We start from the raw sequence: 16333 nt of genomic DNA on the forward strand, positions 1-16333 counted from the left end.
CTAGGGCTAAAGCAGCCTACAGTTACTTCAAACTGGCACGCATGAGCACAGCCAATAGTAGGAGGGCTTTGGGCTGAGTCCAAGGCCACACGCACACTGGCAAGCTCGCACACACAGTCAGGCACGCTCTGGTCAGGGTCGCTTATTTTCAGTAGTTCTATAATGTATGTCATTACATTTTTCAGGGAATTTCAGTCAGAGAGAAAAACATGGGGGTGCAATTAAACAGATAAACATCTAGTAAAGCAAACAACATACAATTTAAGATAAATTCATTATAAACTGCCAGAACTGCAAAATATTCTGGAGCTGCATGGTGGAGCCACAGTGAATGAATTACTGTCCTCAACTTCCATCACATATAACACCTACAAAAGGGTTCTCAGTTGCTCTCACTTCATACTAATGGTCTTTCCTTGTAGTTGAACCATGTGACAGTATGGATGTGGAAATAACTTGTCATATATTTGCACCAACATCATAAAGAAACCTCTAATGCAAATGCATATGGTTTTGAACAAACTGATACTTTATAAAACACACTGTATGTTTGGCTTGAGCATTAATAGTTTTGTTAAAAAGTGAACCTAAGGATGCCCAACAGGCTTGTTTTTCTTTATTTAGATGTATTCAGATTGTCAATTATGTAAATATATTCAGAAATTAGCAAGCTAACCTTGAAATGTGCATATTTAAGGCATTAGGTCACTAATAATGATGCCAAGAGATTCACTAAGGGCTTAAAAACTAGCAGCTGTAAAATTTTCGACAGGACGTCACCCACACACATGAAAATTGGAGGAAGGTATTGAAATCACAACCCTGAAATGTGCATATTTAAGGCAACAGGTCACGGCTAATGATGCTAAGGAATTCACTTAGGGCTTTTTCAAAATCAGAGATTAAAGAGATAACTGATCATGTTACACTCAACTGTGCCTGATACAGTTGAGTGTAACATGATCAGTTATCTCTTTAAGCTATCTGTACATGTCCTGTGAAGCTACAGCAATTACAAGAAGAGAGGAAGGAACAGTGACATCCAACAGGAAGGATCACAAATGTCTGTAATCTTACCTTAATGACATTTGCCACTGTTGCTGACCTGATTAGCTGCAGAGCAAACTACACCTGCAACATGCTCTCTCATGTCATTCACTAATGGACTGACACAGCTACTAGCAGACACTGATTTGTCACATCCGTGATTTGTAAGCATTGTTTCGGTTTGACACAGTCATTAAAGATTCCTTTCAGTGGACTAACCTTTTCTCTCGCTATGTTGAGCGTTCCAAAGGCTGGGCGATTCTTACCACTGGCTGAGATTCACACTTGGCCTGCAGGAGACCTGGGGAGGGAGATTCAAAAGGGGAAATAATGACATTCTCAATGGCAATTAATCTGTTGTCTCAGCACATTTGTTTTGTCACATAAACTCACAAAAACTTAAAGATCAAATTCTCTAATGACATAATCCCGTGATTGGGCCTGAAAACAAATGATTATAGTTTAATGTCGACACTGTTAGAAGCATACTGTTACAGTACAACACATACACAGTGAGCACACTGAGACATCTGGTGGTCAATAAGAGAAAATGCATCAATCTCACCCACAGCAGGTTTTCTCTTAATTCATGCTCAGTTACAGAACTGGGAGAAAAGGAAGACAATTAGGAACCTTCTTTAGAAAAAAAAAATCACACTGATACACTATATTTATATTAATACAGTATATTTATATGTTGATAGTTTTTCTTTTCCTCATCTCTCTGACATCTTTCATCTTATCATTTTCTTATATTTATATATTTCACCTTTTATACTTTGTGTTTCATTCAGTGTGAAAAACAAAGGAAGTATTTCATTGTCAAGGGAACTTAATTTTTTTAACTTTGCATATGACAATAAACACCTTGACTTGACTTCCAGTTTAATTTTCGAATCTTATTTTCACAGCTGACAAACAGTGTCTGCTCACAGCAGCAAACAAAAACAGACAACTATATTTTCAATTCTTTAATATCACAAAATAGTCAAAATAAACCAAATTATGTACAGTGGCAACAATCTTGGAAAATTAATATAATTTGCAAATACTTTCCCAAAGTCATATCTCTGGCTGATACGATTAGTTATACCAAAGCGTAAAATAACCTTAAAATCTTAAATATATGACCGGGATTAAAAACTCTGCATTTCAATTATTCATCCTGTGTGCATTTATTTAACCAACACATGCCAGAAGTGTTGGTAAGATGACCTCTGAAATTAAATAGTAATAACAGGGCAAAGAGGTGAACACGTTTTTTGATTTGCTCCCTGGTTGTGGACATTTTTGCATTATAAATCTTAATTTAGAAAAATGAAAAAGAGGAAGAAAAACATGGTTAATAGCATGTGTGTGTTGATCTGAGTTCAACTTAAATACTTGGGACACAGAAGAAAACAAGACCGGCACATACATATTGCGAGTTATTAAATATATTCAAATAGCACGACCAAATGAAAATTTATGGTGTCACAATCAAGACAGGTGTTTCTGCAGGTAATTATCTGACATCGTTGTTTCCAAATGATGACTACGTAATGTAATTTCTCCAATTCATGTTCGCAAACCTGGGGAAAAAAATCTACTAGTAAGCTTTCCTTATTGAATGACTTGGTATATTGATTGTTTAGAAAACTATTACAGACATCTGAACAGTAATGTGTGAATAAGTAGCCCTATCATCCATTAGCTGAAAACTGATGTCGGTCATCACTGTGCCATTTGTCAGAAAACACTACAACTCAAATTTTCATGCTTTTACATTATCTGTAGGCTGTTTTAATGGTCCTGTATGAGCAAAACATTTTGTGAAAAAAGGGAAAATGAAACCTAACAGTATCCTTTTCACAAATGCACACAAGCTATGAAAACTTTGTCCCCTCATCGATAAATGGACGTGTTTTTTCGTGTTCCCATTGGTGTTCTGTACTGCAGTAGCCTTTTACTGCAAAAAAAAACAACAAGTCACCACAGTTTGTTTTGTCTTCAAAGTCTCGTGACTTCAGACTTTACTGTGGCCTGGAAAAATAAATTTAGAGGCAGGAATGGAGGTAGTTCATATTTTTCGTCATTAGTTTGGATTAGGTGTAGAAGCTCAACTGGTTGGAAATATACTGAAGCTATCAAATCCATATTTATCATCAGCTCCTTTTTTATGTTAGGGGTGTGAATGTAGACATAATGAAAAGCAATATATGATTTTTCTTCTCGTGATATTTAAATTCTACATCGTTGCAGAACCCAGAGGTTCAGATAAATTTAGCTCTACCGTACCATCCCAGTGTATGCCAAAATGCTGGAATCCCTAAAGGCATCGCGACTGTCATCTATTGCACGTTCCCCTCCGAAAACATCAAATACTGAGCTCAGCTGGTGGAGGAAAGACGGACGATATAGACGAGGAGAAAGACACAGAGAGAAAGAGTAAGGGTGAAGAGAAATTTGGAGAAAAGACAGGTAGCGAAGAAGCTGGTGTCGTAGCATGTCGTAGTCCGTAACAGAACAGTAAAAAAGCAGCTGAGAAGAACTGATTCTCAGATTGAGCTGCAAGTGCTTCTCCAAACAATAACAGACTTTTTTTGTCTTTCCTGGTCTAGGACTGAAAAAAAATCCTCAACAATCTCCTCCTTATTAAGAGACACTGACAAACAAAAAATGCCACATAAACTGTTGGTGTCTCTGTGGTGTTACCAAAAATACACACAGGCCTCATCGATACTTTGAGGGTGAATGTTCATTAAGTCAAGAAGGGAAAATTAGAGTCCTTTTTAACGCCAGACAGTGAGACAGTTTGTCTGCAAAGACCCCAAAAACAGTTCTGAGGTCCCGAGCACAGAGGTCTTTCTCCTGATAAGCAGTGTCAGTCTGTTATCTCTGTTCCCATTCGCTCGCACTGCGAGAAGTCCAATGACGTGAGATGAGTAAGAGTAGCAGCGCCTGTGATTCCTTTAATGTTCAAGCTGCAACATCGTCTGTTCAGGAGTGAAATGATCCGAGGTCACCGAAGCGCCACTGTGGTCCCGTCCGCCAAGTGAGTTAAACCAACAACAGCTTAACTTTACCAGTATGTGGCAAACTGTTCTTTCATATTTAAAAAATGAAAATGAAAACTCAAGGCCCCGCTGGAAAATTTCATCTCATGCTTCTCTCCCCCTGTAGTTCTGGATTGACAAAGCAGACAAAAAAGTCGATCCAAGATAATGCGAGTAGCCAGGAGAGTGTCAGTGTTCAGGCGAGAACTCAAAAAACAAGTTAGGAGTTGGAGACGGAGGGTTGAATGGCGCACTGCGTGCTATAACAACCCTTATAAACACAGACTAGTTTAGAAGAGTTGTGGTGTGCAGCGTTTAAAAAACCTGTTATCTGCACTTAACTCCTGTTCACGTCTGGACTCTTCAAAGGTCACGAAGGACTCGTAACTCTGACGGAGGCAGCGACGAGGGCTGATGTAGACTATAACTTCATGTTGCTGAAGTCCTTGGACAGACTCTGCAGGTACGCATCATGAATGGCAGTGAGGAAGTCTGGGTCGTTCTAGACGGGGAAGAGGGAAATGGGAAAGGAATGAACAAACTACACCTGAGTGTGTATGTGTTTGTGTGTACACAATAACATGGTACATGGAAATTCAACTTTTGCACTGGAGAAATAACAAGTTGTAAAACTGTTACTACATCTAAATTATTTCCAGGGCTGTAAGCATTAACATGTTAATCGCTTTGCGATTAAGGTCAGTACATACGTTTTTTGTTATTTTTTAATTGCATTAACTGCCAGACGAAATTTCCGTCTTAAAGAGGATTCTCCAGATGGGGGCTGAATAACAAAAAGTAGGCTAAATTTTGGTGATGGAAAAATGGCAGTCATTTCACTTGGCTCCCTAGACCTCTGACCTGAATGAGTCTCCCCTTTACAGACATGCCAACTTTAGGCTTTTCCCATGCAGTTTTTCGCTGTCATTTGATTCCTGATCAAGACAATCTGGTAAGAACTGTTTTATCCTGTCAATATGGACTTCAAAACTGTTGTGTAATGCAAAATAACTGAATTGAAAACACGTGATTAAAAAATGTGATTAATGGTGTTTAACTAATGAAATGCTGCAATTAATTGCAGTTTAAAAAAAATTAATCCTTTGACAACCCAAAATCTTTCAAAGGTGTGTCTCAAACATTCTGATCTTAACAGCAGTGTGTCTTTTCAGAATCAGGGTCTCTGTAACTCAGGATATTCACAAAACACCATCAACTGTTTGCTTGGAGCAGCTTCTTTGGCAGACAGGAGCTCCAATGAAAACTGTAGTAGGGTTGGATACCTTACTCGGTGGCTGGCAATGGAGCTCCAAGAAGCCCCCGGGGTTCAACTTCAAACAGGAGGCTAAAGCGCCCCGAAGCCAGGAAGCTAAATCATTACATGGCGGCATATGTTTTACTTGTGGAAGCCCAACACAAATAAACGAATGTTTGGGAAACCCTGTAATATGTATACATGTTAAAGCTGCCGGAGGGGTTACGTTTGACTAATAAGCAACTTTCAGCCCAACATATTCTGAAAGTTCCTGAACTATCAAGAGTACAAGCTCTGGAGCATGGACTGTTTTGCTACAAGGAACTATCGACAGTAACTAGATGGAAGTCTTTGGATCTACGTCCTAAAACTTTGATCAAAATTTCATGTTATGCAGCTTTTTTTTAAAAAAAAAAATTGGGTAAACTGACCCATTTACTTTCCAGTACAGTCTTTTCACTTGAAATTACAATGGTATGGTAATGAAGGACAGCTTTAACTGAATGGTTTTCCTCTCCAAGAGGCAACAGTACTGCTTTTATGTATTTTCCACCTCTTGTTTACCTTAATAAGGTGTATCAGAGTATCCTGTAGCTGTGTTTTGCTGCAGGCTGCTTGTGGAGGCTCTAAAGCTCCTACAGAGGTGGAGGAGAGCTTAGAGGGGGCAGGAGGGACCACTGATGCTGCGGCTGTTGTCTTACTGACAGACTGCTGGAAGGCGCTGGGGGAGAGAAGCACGGACATTGGCTGCCCTGGAACAGCAAGACCTGGACTCATGGGGACAGCCTGACAATAGAAAAGGAAAGACGGGTAGAAAAGGAGAAGTATAAACATAAGAACAAACATGCTTAATTATAACCTTGTATGCTGTGGAATAAACATATATGTGACATACAAGGCACTGTATTGAGGGTAATATCAGCAAACAGATCCATAAAACAGCTGCTTAGGAAAATGGTTGGACTCACAGACATTGGTTTGATCAGGTTTGGAGGCTGAGAGAAAACATCTATCTCCTTGCCATGCTGGAGAAGGGGTTTCCCCACGGGCTCTTGGAAGCTGTGAGGTGGAAACAGAGTGCTCGGCAAAAAGTTGGGTGCTAGGATGGGTTTGTGGATGTCGGAATTCACAGTTGGCACTGGTGCTTTAAGGGTGCCGAGCATCTCCTGTCCCAAATAGGCTGTGGGAGCTGCTGGTGGTGCTGCAGGACCAGGCGGAGCACCTCGAGGCTCTGAGCCAGCTGGAAGCACCATGAGAGGGGAGACTGAGCACCGAGGTTGGGGGTCTGACCTGTGGACCACTGACTGGAAAACAGGGCTGGGGTGTAGCACGTACGGAGCTGGGAGAAGGCCAGGGACTTGTTGCCGCTGACTTGACCCAGGGTCTTGGGCTGTGAGATGGGAGGGAAAGAGTGGGTTTTGGTGGGCTGGAGGCGGATAAGACTGGTTCTGGAGGTAAGCAGAGGAGGGGTCGCTGGAAGCAGTGGTGGTGTTCTGTGTGGGCATGGTGGGTAGAGAAGCATCCTTAGGGAGGGATGAGCCAAACAGCTCCTCAACTGTGATCTGTTTCACCATTGTATGAGAGCTCTGAGGATAACAAAGAAATATGTGAGCTGTAGTAGAAGTTAGAAACATACAAAGCTGTGTTTAAACACAGAAAAAAATCAACTGCAACAGTTTAACTGTGAGGATTTGCTGCTTTTCTCTAAAAACCAGCACTATTAGGAGGCTACATTGGGCTCTAGGAACTTAATCAGGGGCTATTATGCTTTTCCATATTTTCTGTCATTTATAATGTTATGTATGCAAGTTTAAAGCAATGAGGTAAACATATGTTTAAGTAATCCTTGTGAGTAATAACCTCAGGCTTCAGATTGTTCTGAATACTCTTTTTCTACTTTGGTTACAAGTCAAATCATAATGACTTCTTTATATCTGCTTTACTACTGCAAGTGTTTACATCACATACACTGCTACATGTAGCTACAGGCTAACATCAGGAAACATGTAAACTTGGTTGTCTATGTTAATTTCTTCCTGATTTCAGATCATATTCCTGCTGGAACATGTCCGGGTGGAAACATGTTGGTTTAGAAGCTTTTATTGGTGATTTTTCGCGCTCGCACGTGCCGCCTTACTACGTTACAGTCATTCCCCTGCCTGTAATGATGATACCAAAACACTGAGATGTGAAAGACCCAGAAACACTGACCCATCAGAGCATACTGAGCTTTCTCGGGAGGAGGGCTCAAAGAGACAGGCTCTAAAATGGAGCGTTTCAGACAGAGAGTGAATACAGGTGTTCCAGCACAGACAGTATGAAGAAAATAGGAAGCAGCAAAGCATGTAAACATGTTCTTAGTATGAACCCAAAATACAAGTATGAACCTATTAATGAGCATAAGGTCCCCTTTAAGATGGGCATTAGTCACCATTTTCTGACATTTTATATATAAACTAGGGCTTAATTGTAATTGATCGCAAAATTAGTTAGTTATGCTTATTTACATTTTTTAGGCGCAGAAATGTTGGATGGCAATTAAGACTATTAAAAAAACTCCAACTAAAACACAATATACAAATCTAAATTGCATCGCAAATAACCCATTAACACTGACAGTCCTAATATAAAGCAATTAATAGATTCACTGAAAAAAGAAATTGGGGAGGTGGTAATAACAGGAGCCCACGAGGCTTAGGGGTAAGATGTCAATCACGAATAGTCCAATAACTGCATAAAAATAAAGAGTTCTGTTATTGTTGGGGCTTCAGAAATCTAGTATTTTACTGACAGTGAGATGGATCCCCCAACCCCACCTATACAAACAAAAAAGCATTTTGCATATCATTGTTTCAACTGCTGCATTTAATTTTTTTTTTGTTAAAGTCAGCCCTTTACTTGATATAAAAGCTGGAGCTTGTTTTAGCATATCTGTCTGTTTGCAACATAACCTACATTATCAGCAGCTTTCTGCTGCCAAATGCTCAACTGTGTATGGGTTGACAGGAACACTGAGATAAAGAAATGCATCAGCTCCACAGTCTCTGTGTGTGGGAGTTAACAGAAAGACAATGCTTTTAAAATAAAATAAGATAAATGGATAAATACCAAACCTTTGCATAAATGTTTGTGTAATGTATGTACCTTTTCAGGCTGTGGTGCGGTGTGAGCATGCTCTGTGGCGTTGATAGCTGCTTTCATATTAGGCTCTGCAGAGACATCAGTTTCACCTGCCTGAGCCTGCAAAACACACACAAACAGAAATTAAATTGTACTTTTTTTAAAGGAGCCAGAGGATAAAGACTGACATCTGGGATAAAGCAACTAGACAAGGCATAAATTTAAATTTGATCTCTAGATGCTTAAAAAGAAACCTCTAGACTTGAAATAATAACAAATTTAGTACCACTGTAATCTCACACCTGGATATGCATACAATTGACTCGTCTTTATCTGTTTAGTCAGACCTGTGAAAGGGTTTCAGACAGTGTTTAAGAGGAATTGATGGAATAAAAAACTATTAAACCAAAATTTTTACTCAGGCCTGGTACAACCTGTGATCAAAATTTATGTTTTTGCATGTATAATCTGTAATGACAATTACTGGTTGTCTATAAAAAATACCCAGTGCCAGTACTAAACATAAGTAATAAGCAAATCCTAAATAACATGTTTTTTGTGTGTTTGCCTCCTCACTCTCTGGTACTCCTCCTTAGCTTTGCTGAGCAGTTCCAGGATGTCGATGGGCCGTGGTTCTGCAACACCGTTGGTCCTCCCCGGCTCTGCCCTCTCTGGCGACTCTCTCTGGGCATGGTCTGCTTCTTGTTTCACGATCCTGGGGGAGAGTTAAAGTGTGACATGTAGGCTACACAACAAACTGCTGTTTGCTTTATCAGATGTGGATTCATATACTCCCTGTGATGGAAGCAGCGCTGCTTCTAAAGCCAACACCTAATGGGTAAAAAAACTCTGTTTGGACGAGATTGGACAGTACACTGTTAGCTCTTCAGATATGGTATAGTACACATGACAGCTACTTACTTGACCATCAGCTGGGCGATTCGTTGACAGTCCCTCTTGTCATAGAACCAAATACTGTAGATACCCACTGCACGAAAAACACAAGTGCTGTTTATTATATTGCAGCATATATTACAGGCAGCATTACATTAGATAAAACTCTTCACACATAAACAAAATTTATAACCAACCACAATAACTAATTGTAAGATTTTAGAGTTTGTTTAAATTTGAGTTCTGTACAATAATATAACTATAAAATGATATCATCACAATACCATTAGACCAAAAGTCAATTTATAACACTACTGAGATTGCTCAGGGCTACAGTATAGCATTTATCACTGTTATTAAAGGTAAATTATTATTGGCTACTATTTGTAAACAGTATCCCCAGTGAAAGTGTTTGCCAACCCCAGATTCAATCTCATTTTGGAATGAGCTTATTTGTGTTTTTCGGCAGTGTTCATCATTTCCACAGCTCTCTCTTGGATCTGTGCTGCTTACAGTGTTGCTCACTTTATATTAAGTCCCAACCTCAGCTGTGTGTTATGGACAGAAACATCCTGAGGGCAGAGTCTCTGCAGAAAACTACACCTCCACACACTTCCAGGGAGTCATAAGTGATAATGGAAAGGGATGACCTTTGTCTATATATTGAGTTTTTTAAAAAATCCTGCATATTATATCTTTAATTTCAATGTAGCATGTATCAAATTGTTTTAAATACAATTATGATATTAATCTACCAAGTTCCAAAAGTACAGTATAAAAACCATCACTGTAACTTTAATCATCCCACACATTTTCATGGACAACATTTTATTATTTTTTCATGATTTTTCAAGTCACCATAATATATTCTACATTTTGTCTGAAATCCAACTTTCTCCTGGGATCAGGATAATCCTGAATTCTCTTTTTTTCTTACTAAAGAAGTTTTGATTAACATATACTAAAAGTCTGATACACATGAAAACCAAGAATGGATTTCAGAATCCTTTTTTTGTTGCTTTGAACAATCCACTGTCAAGACTCAATCCAATCCAATAGCTGAAATCTGATCAGATTACTTCTGAAGATCCAAGAGTTTACTGTAACAATTAATTGTATTACAACAAAACCCCTTTTTAAAAACTTTATCAGCAGTTTTTGTTGAAACAGTAACTAGTTTGTTAAACACTGCTTGTGTGTCATTTGAGTGAGCGTATGTGATGAAATACTGGTGTATTCAAGGTCCCTCAAGAGGCTGAGGTAACCTAGCAACTTGAGTGTTTGCTCTTCTGTAGCATCTCCTGCCACCAAGGGGAATATGGATAGGCGTAAACAGGTGTGTGTGTGTGTGTGTGTGTGTGTCTGTGTGTGTGTGTGTGTGTGTCTGTGTGTGTGTCTGTGCGTCTCAGTACACTGGTCTCTCCAAACAGCACTCTTATTAGTTTGAGTACACTTGTGAACTTCAAGCAGTGAATTCACCAGGACCAAGAGAGGAACAAGAAACAAATAACAATTTATCATTAATATCTCTACATCCTACCTGTGTTGGATTATTTATATAACTTCATCATCCCTTCCTAGTTCACAGCAGAGGGAGGAGTCTCAGAGCCATCTAGAGAATATTTCTCTCTCTAAAGATTAGGAACCTGAGATCTATTCCACAACAACCACACCTTCACAGGAGCGCAGCCTCTACGACAGACACTACATGCTGACCGGCTGATATCCGAGAACTACCGAAAAGGATCCTCAGCCAGTAAGCTGCATTACTGAAGGGCACTAATGGACTGAAAAAAGTGAGCAAGTAAGAGACCAGCCAGAAAACTTACTCCTAACCAGTCTTCCAGAAGTGACCAAGAGCTGCAAGAGGTTGGACGCCTCTCCAAAAAACCTGAGGAATACTGCCAATCATTTTTTTACTCAACAACTGTACCCTGTTTCATCTGTCCATCGCTCAACAGAGGAATTAAAATGCTAACAACAGCATTTGGACTCAAGTGAAGCTACTGGAGAAGCTGAATACTAACAAGAAACTACATCATGTCCTCCATACCAGGCAGGCTGATGGGCAAACCAAGTCCAAAAGGGGAGCAGTCTACTTTGACGTTGACCCTGGCCATGTTATTTTTCCTTATAAGCAAACAAATGGGAAAAGAGTCCAATTCCTTATTCATTGCCTTGATGAAACTCCTGTTCAGACTTCTAATAGATTACCTCGGTGGCAGCGCTGTCAGTTACTTTCTCAAGATCTGAGGAATTTCATAATTCTTTTTTTTAACTTTACTTCATGCGAAACTCTGTCTGGAACTCTGTCTAAAGGTATCTCGTACTATATCTCATATCAAACTCTGGCTAAGCTTCAGGAGTTTGACTGCAGCATTGGAACCTTAATAGATAATGCCATCAACAAAAGCAAAACGTATACAATAAAATACAAATCAAGAAGTAGTCAGATTCATAATCAAACAAATAGCTCTTTTTGGTTGCTGCCCCAATGCATAATGACATTGACAGCAGCCAAACCGAGCTGAAACCTTTGCTGTCTGCTAGGCCTGTGTGAGGCCATGAGCGGAAAAATATCTTCAGAGGAGGTTTTCTTGCTCGACGCGACTCCAAGACGCCAAAATGACTTCAAGAAAAAAGGAAAAGAGATGTTCCAAAGAACGTTGGGAAGTTGTTTGTTCAGCATCTTCAGAGGTACCATTTTGTTCTTTTCAGTTTATGTGTGTGTGATACTGTCACTGTCTCTACTAAGTGTGCACAGTGTGTGCATTTCTTTGACAGAATCTTTGTGATAGAGCAGCAATGTTTCATGGTAGTGACGTAGAAACCTAACAGAATCAGATACTGTAGCTGGGAACCAATGCATAATATTCCCACTGAAAGCAGAGAATTATTGCCATTTTGCACAGCATTTGTAATGATGTAATGACAGTGGTTTGACAATTATTTTTAATAATATCTCACACGACACCATGCAGGTTCCTTAAAATTTATATGGGATTGGTATTAGGCCGAAGCTCACCTGCTATTCTGAATGTTGGACTTGTGGCCCTTAAAGAAGTTCTTCAAAATTGGAAAGATATTCTTTTCATAATGCTGGGCTGTCTATTCAGTAAAAAGTTGCAAATACTTTGGACATTGGTGCTATATGACTACAGAAAACAGAGAAAATGGATGTTGCATTTACTTTTGCTCCAGAGGTAGAAAACCTACAACTAGCAGAATGCATAGCTCCCCATCGGACCAATAACACTCCTACTGGTGGGTGATGCTTTGCGAGCTTGGCTGATTTTCACAGAAAACAATATGGCGTCCGGCTGGTAACAAACAATCTTGTCAGTAAGCCAAAATATGTTTCTGAAAACATTTGAGGAACAGGCAACAAAGTTACAGAATCTTGGTTCATATATGATCGGCACTGCCTAACTTTACGGTTTGACCTGAATTTGGTCAGAGTTTAGAGAGAGAGAGCAAGAAGGCTGGTTCTCTCTCTCAGCCTGCTTCTATACTCTTTATGTCCGTGGTGACAGGTATATGAAAATGCAAAGTACAATCTGTAGTTCAAGCAACAGCCCTAGAGTCATTGAAAAATCTGTCAGATGGTGAAACAAAATGCATAATTCTGTAAATCTGAGCTGGGAGGTTCAGCAGGAGATCTGGGTCCTGGCAAGATGAAGCAGGTTAACCATAGTTCCTTCACACATACTAGCCACATTGTTAGGACGCAAAGCTGGTTGAAAATGTTCCAAGTGTCTTCTCAAGAAACAGTGAAGCACTAAAAGTATTGGATCCTGGACACTGACTAACAATCTCTAATTACATCTTATTTCAATCCAGTCTGACACAAACATACAACATGTCTGTATTGTGTATGATATTAATTGTTTAAGAGCTTTTACACAGAGCTTTTCTACAAAATACTCACAGTTGCCATTCCTATAGAGCAGGAAGGGATCCTGCAGCTGGAACTCCAGGTCTTTGTTGATTGGCTCCACCAGGTTCTCTGTGCTAAGTCGGTTCATGATGGTGAAACCATGGTGAGGAGAGGCAGACCTTAAATAAACAAAGAATGCCAACATTGTAAGATAATACTCTAGTGGTATCATCACCTCCCTGATATAACTTACATAACTTGTATAACATATAACAAAACTGAAATATTCAAAAGTAATATATATATCACATTACAAATCCACTTTTCTGGTAAATAAATGAATACCAGAGCCAAGGCTGGTGCCTTAAAGTAGCTTTTTTAGTTTCACCGAGCCAAAACACTTGCATGTAGAGAAAATGGAAAATTGAACGAAATTTTTTACTTTACTTTACTCTTTGTGCTTATGTTAAGGACATTTTCTTGTACTTTTTAAATAATTTGTTGCAATCTTTGGGGTTATATCTTCATATAAATTGCTTAAAAACGCCAATTTAGCTTACTACGGTTTTAAAAGGGTTACAAATTCAATGACTTACAAAATTTTCAATTATTTTTACTCCATGCCATTTCCAGGCCTGAAAACGTGATTATGAAATTGCATGACTTTTCCAGGTTGTTAATGGCTTTGGGAACCCTGATTATTAGTATGATTAACGACATAACCAATTTAAAGAATTGTTTTTTATTACTAAACATAGTGTACTTTTCTTTCAGTTTCGAAACTATGAACATGTACATCACGCTGGGTCTAATAAAGACTCACAGTGTGCACGGGAATGCGATAAAAAAAAGCAAACAAACTAAAGGTCATAAAATATAATGTATCCCTAAACGCGCCGCAGTGAATGTCTGTTTACAAAGACTGCGGCCTACACACGTGCGCCGGATACGTCAAACGGCAGCGCCAAGAAACGCAACTCTACTCAAGTAAACAACCTCCATGATCGCCGTGTTAAATAATTAACGTTAACGACACTTTTTTACTTACCTTGCATAAACAAACAGGGTTCCTTCGATTTCAGTCTTCTCCTGAAAAGATAAACGACACTATTTGTCAAAAACAACAATCTCTAATCCAAAACGTGCTGAGTAAAATAGCTGCTGACTGCTGGCGTCATTAGCTAACTTGTGTTAGCTCAGGTAAGATAGCGCTATTTTTTTTTTTTTTTGACGAACAAGTAATTGAACCACAAACAGGATTGCACTAGTATCAAAACATTTTTTCTGTGAACATGTCTGTATTAGTTACAATGAGACAAATATTAATGTATGTCTTGGTGTTTTCTAATGTTGTTATCAAGGAGCTAGCATTAGTATGCTAAGTGAGTTCTTAGCATACCTTTGGTAGCTATTAGCGAAACTTCTGCGGGTCTTTTGACAAACTTACCCATTCGTTCGCTTTGGAGTTGAAGTTGTAGAGAGCCACTTGGCCGGTAACATCGAGTAGTTTGTTTATATACGGGTCTTGTCTCTGTAGAGCTGCTAAGCTCATCATCTGTCCAGCATTTACGGTCTCCATCTTGGATGTGATTGTTGCTCCCGCACGGACAGATTTCTGCAGACACACTCATAACTTCCACTGTCCCCGGAAATCGCCGCTCTCAGAAAGCTTCCGGATTTATTTATTTATTCCGCAGAGATTAAAACGTAATATAGGCCATTACCAATTTGGTAGAGTGCCGCTTAAAACTGAAATGTTTGTAGGAAATGACGGGCAGCTTTATGACCCTAGCTATAGCCAGTGCGCTTTTAAAATCAAACGAGTTATATTACAAATAAACAAAATAGACAAAATTAATGATTAAAAAAAATTTTTTTGTATGGTGTAAACACAGCAAAAAGTGACAAAGAATTTGGCTAAATACTTTGTTCAATGGTATTTGTACGTGTTTGAATGAAATGAAATTAGCCACACAATTGTGAAAAAGTGTAAATCGAAGGGGATATGGCACTGTAGACGTAATAGATAGGTGTGCTGAATAGCCTAATAGACACATTTGACATTCATAATACTAAAGCGAATTAAAGAATGATGTCATTTTATTCAGCATTAAAGACATGTATCTACAGAAAACACACTGACAGTATCTTCATGTTGTATAATCGCCACAGGGCTGCGCTGCAGTACTTGTGTTTGGGTCCAGTCTCGCTGAGGATCTTTGTGTAGTTGTAATTTTACTCACAGTGAACCAGTTGTTTGCATCCAAAGTTAATTCATGATATCTCTGTAATTATTTTAATTCCTGTTTTTATTTTATTTTATTCTAGGCACCTTAAAAAAGCCAAACGGGTAGTGAAAAGAATAGGTTATAAATGAAAGAACTCAGTAAATCCTCTCTGTAAATACCCCCAATACTCGCCCATACACTATACATTCTAATTATTTGGATAGAAAACTTTTAAACCACCATATTTAAATTTCGACAGAAAAAAAACAATACAATTCTCTGCGCAATTATTTGGTCAAATTGAGCTGCAGCTGCCTGCATCACCTGCCTCCGTTGGGGAAAACATTGGAGCAGGGATTATAATCGGAGGATTACGCGCTACCGTGAAACTGTTATCCTCCATACAGGCACAGGTAATCCAATCACTGGTAACCTTCCAGCACAGCTCCGACAACTCATTTCCTCTCGAATCGCCGCGGAGTGAGGGCAGAAAACGGCGCTATGAGGCCCCAGAGAAGAGCCAGGTGACAGAATGCCGTTCATTATAAGGGGAAGACCCCTGAGGGGTAAGTCCACGGACCTGGGACACTGCAATGTCTTAACGGACAGGATGAGGGCATGGTGTTTATCCTGATTGAGATTACTCTGACGGGGGAAAGTCACAGTCAATTACAGAAACTGTGTCTTTATTTGAATTGTTTATTTCGCATCATAATGAATTACAGGTTGTGATGTAAAGCTTTGAACTGAAACGTGGACAGAAATATAGCCCAGAAAAGGCTGATTCGACACATAAATGCTGTTTTTAGTCCTTGTTTTTAAATGATTGTTACCTTTAAGACGGACAGACCTATAGGATAAGGCTTCATTTACAGAG

The 16333-nt window shown here is 39.2% G+C and overlaps 2 protein-coding genes across 20 annotated transcripts in view; one reads left to right on the plus strand and one right to left on the minus strand.

Annotated features, from left to right (window-relative positions):
* Positions 1–2005: 2005 nt before the first annotated feature.
* On the minus strand, positions 2006–14866 carry dcp1a (decapping mRNA 1A). Its single transcript, XM_042492121.2, has 9 exons — positions 14676–14866; positions 14277–14317; positions 13280–13407; positions 9379–9445; positions 9034–9172; positions 8482–8577; positions 6306–6923; positions 5902–6123; positions 2006–4584 (listed from the first exon to the last, which is right to left on the minus strand). The coding sequence occupies exons 1-9, from the start codon at positions 14805–14807 to the stop codon at positions 4504–4506; spliced, it is 1524 nt and encodes a 507-aa protein (XP_042348055.1). The 5' UTR covers positions 14808–14866; the 3' UTR covers positions 2006–4503.
* A 1008-nt stretch (positions 14867–15874) lies between these two features.
* Positions 15875–16333, plus strand: part of cacna1db (calcium voltage-gated channel subunit alpha1 Db) — a 104008-nt gene continuing 103549 nt past the window's right edge. For all 19 annotated transcript variants that reach the window (XR_015777541.1, XM_088082385.1, XM_088082384.1 and 16 more), the window contains exon 1: positions 15875–16022. Coding sequence is in view for 18 of the 19 variants with exons in the window: in XM_088082385.1 (XP_087938511.1) it covers positions 15989–16022 (34 nt within the window). In the remaining variant the exon portion in view is untranslated. The remainder of the gene's footprint in view (positions 16023–16333) is intronic.

Source organism: Plectropomus leopardus, chromosome 9 (genome assembly GCF_026936395.1).
Source record: "Plectropomus leopardus strain MGB_pleo_1.0 chromosome 9, ASM2693639v1, whole genome shotgun sequence".
Lineage (NCBI taxonomy): Eukaryota > Metazoa > Chordata > Actinopteri > Perciformes > Serranidae > Plectropomus > Plectropomus leopardus.

Bases quoted from the DNA above. Each gene is read 5' to 3' on its own strand.
- dcp1a (XM_042492121.2), bottom strand. From the start codon at position 14,807: ATGGAGACCGTAAATGCTGGACAGATGATGAGCTTAGCAGCTCTACAG. The intron at 13,408-14,276 runs GTAAGTAAAAAA...TGTTTATTTAAG, and splicing joins ACCCTGTTTGTTTATGCAAG to GTCTGCCTCTCCTCACCATG. The intron at 4,585-5,901 runs GTAAACAAGAGG...TTCCCCGTCTAG, and splicing joins CTCTGATACACCTTATTAAG to AACGACCCAGACTTCCTCAC.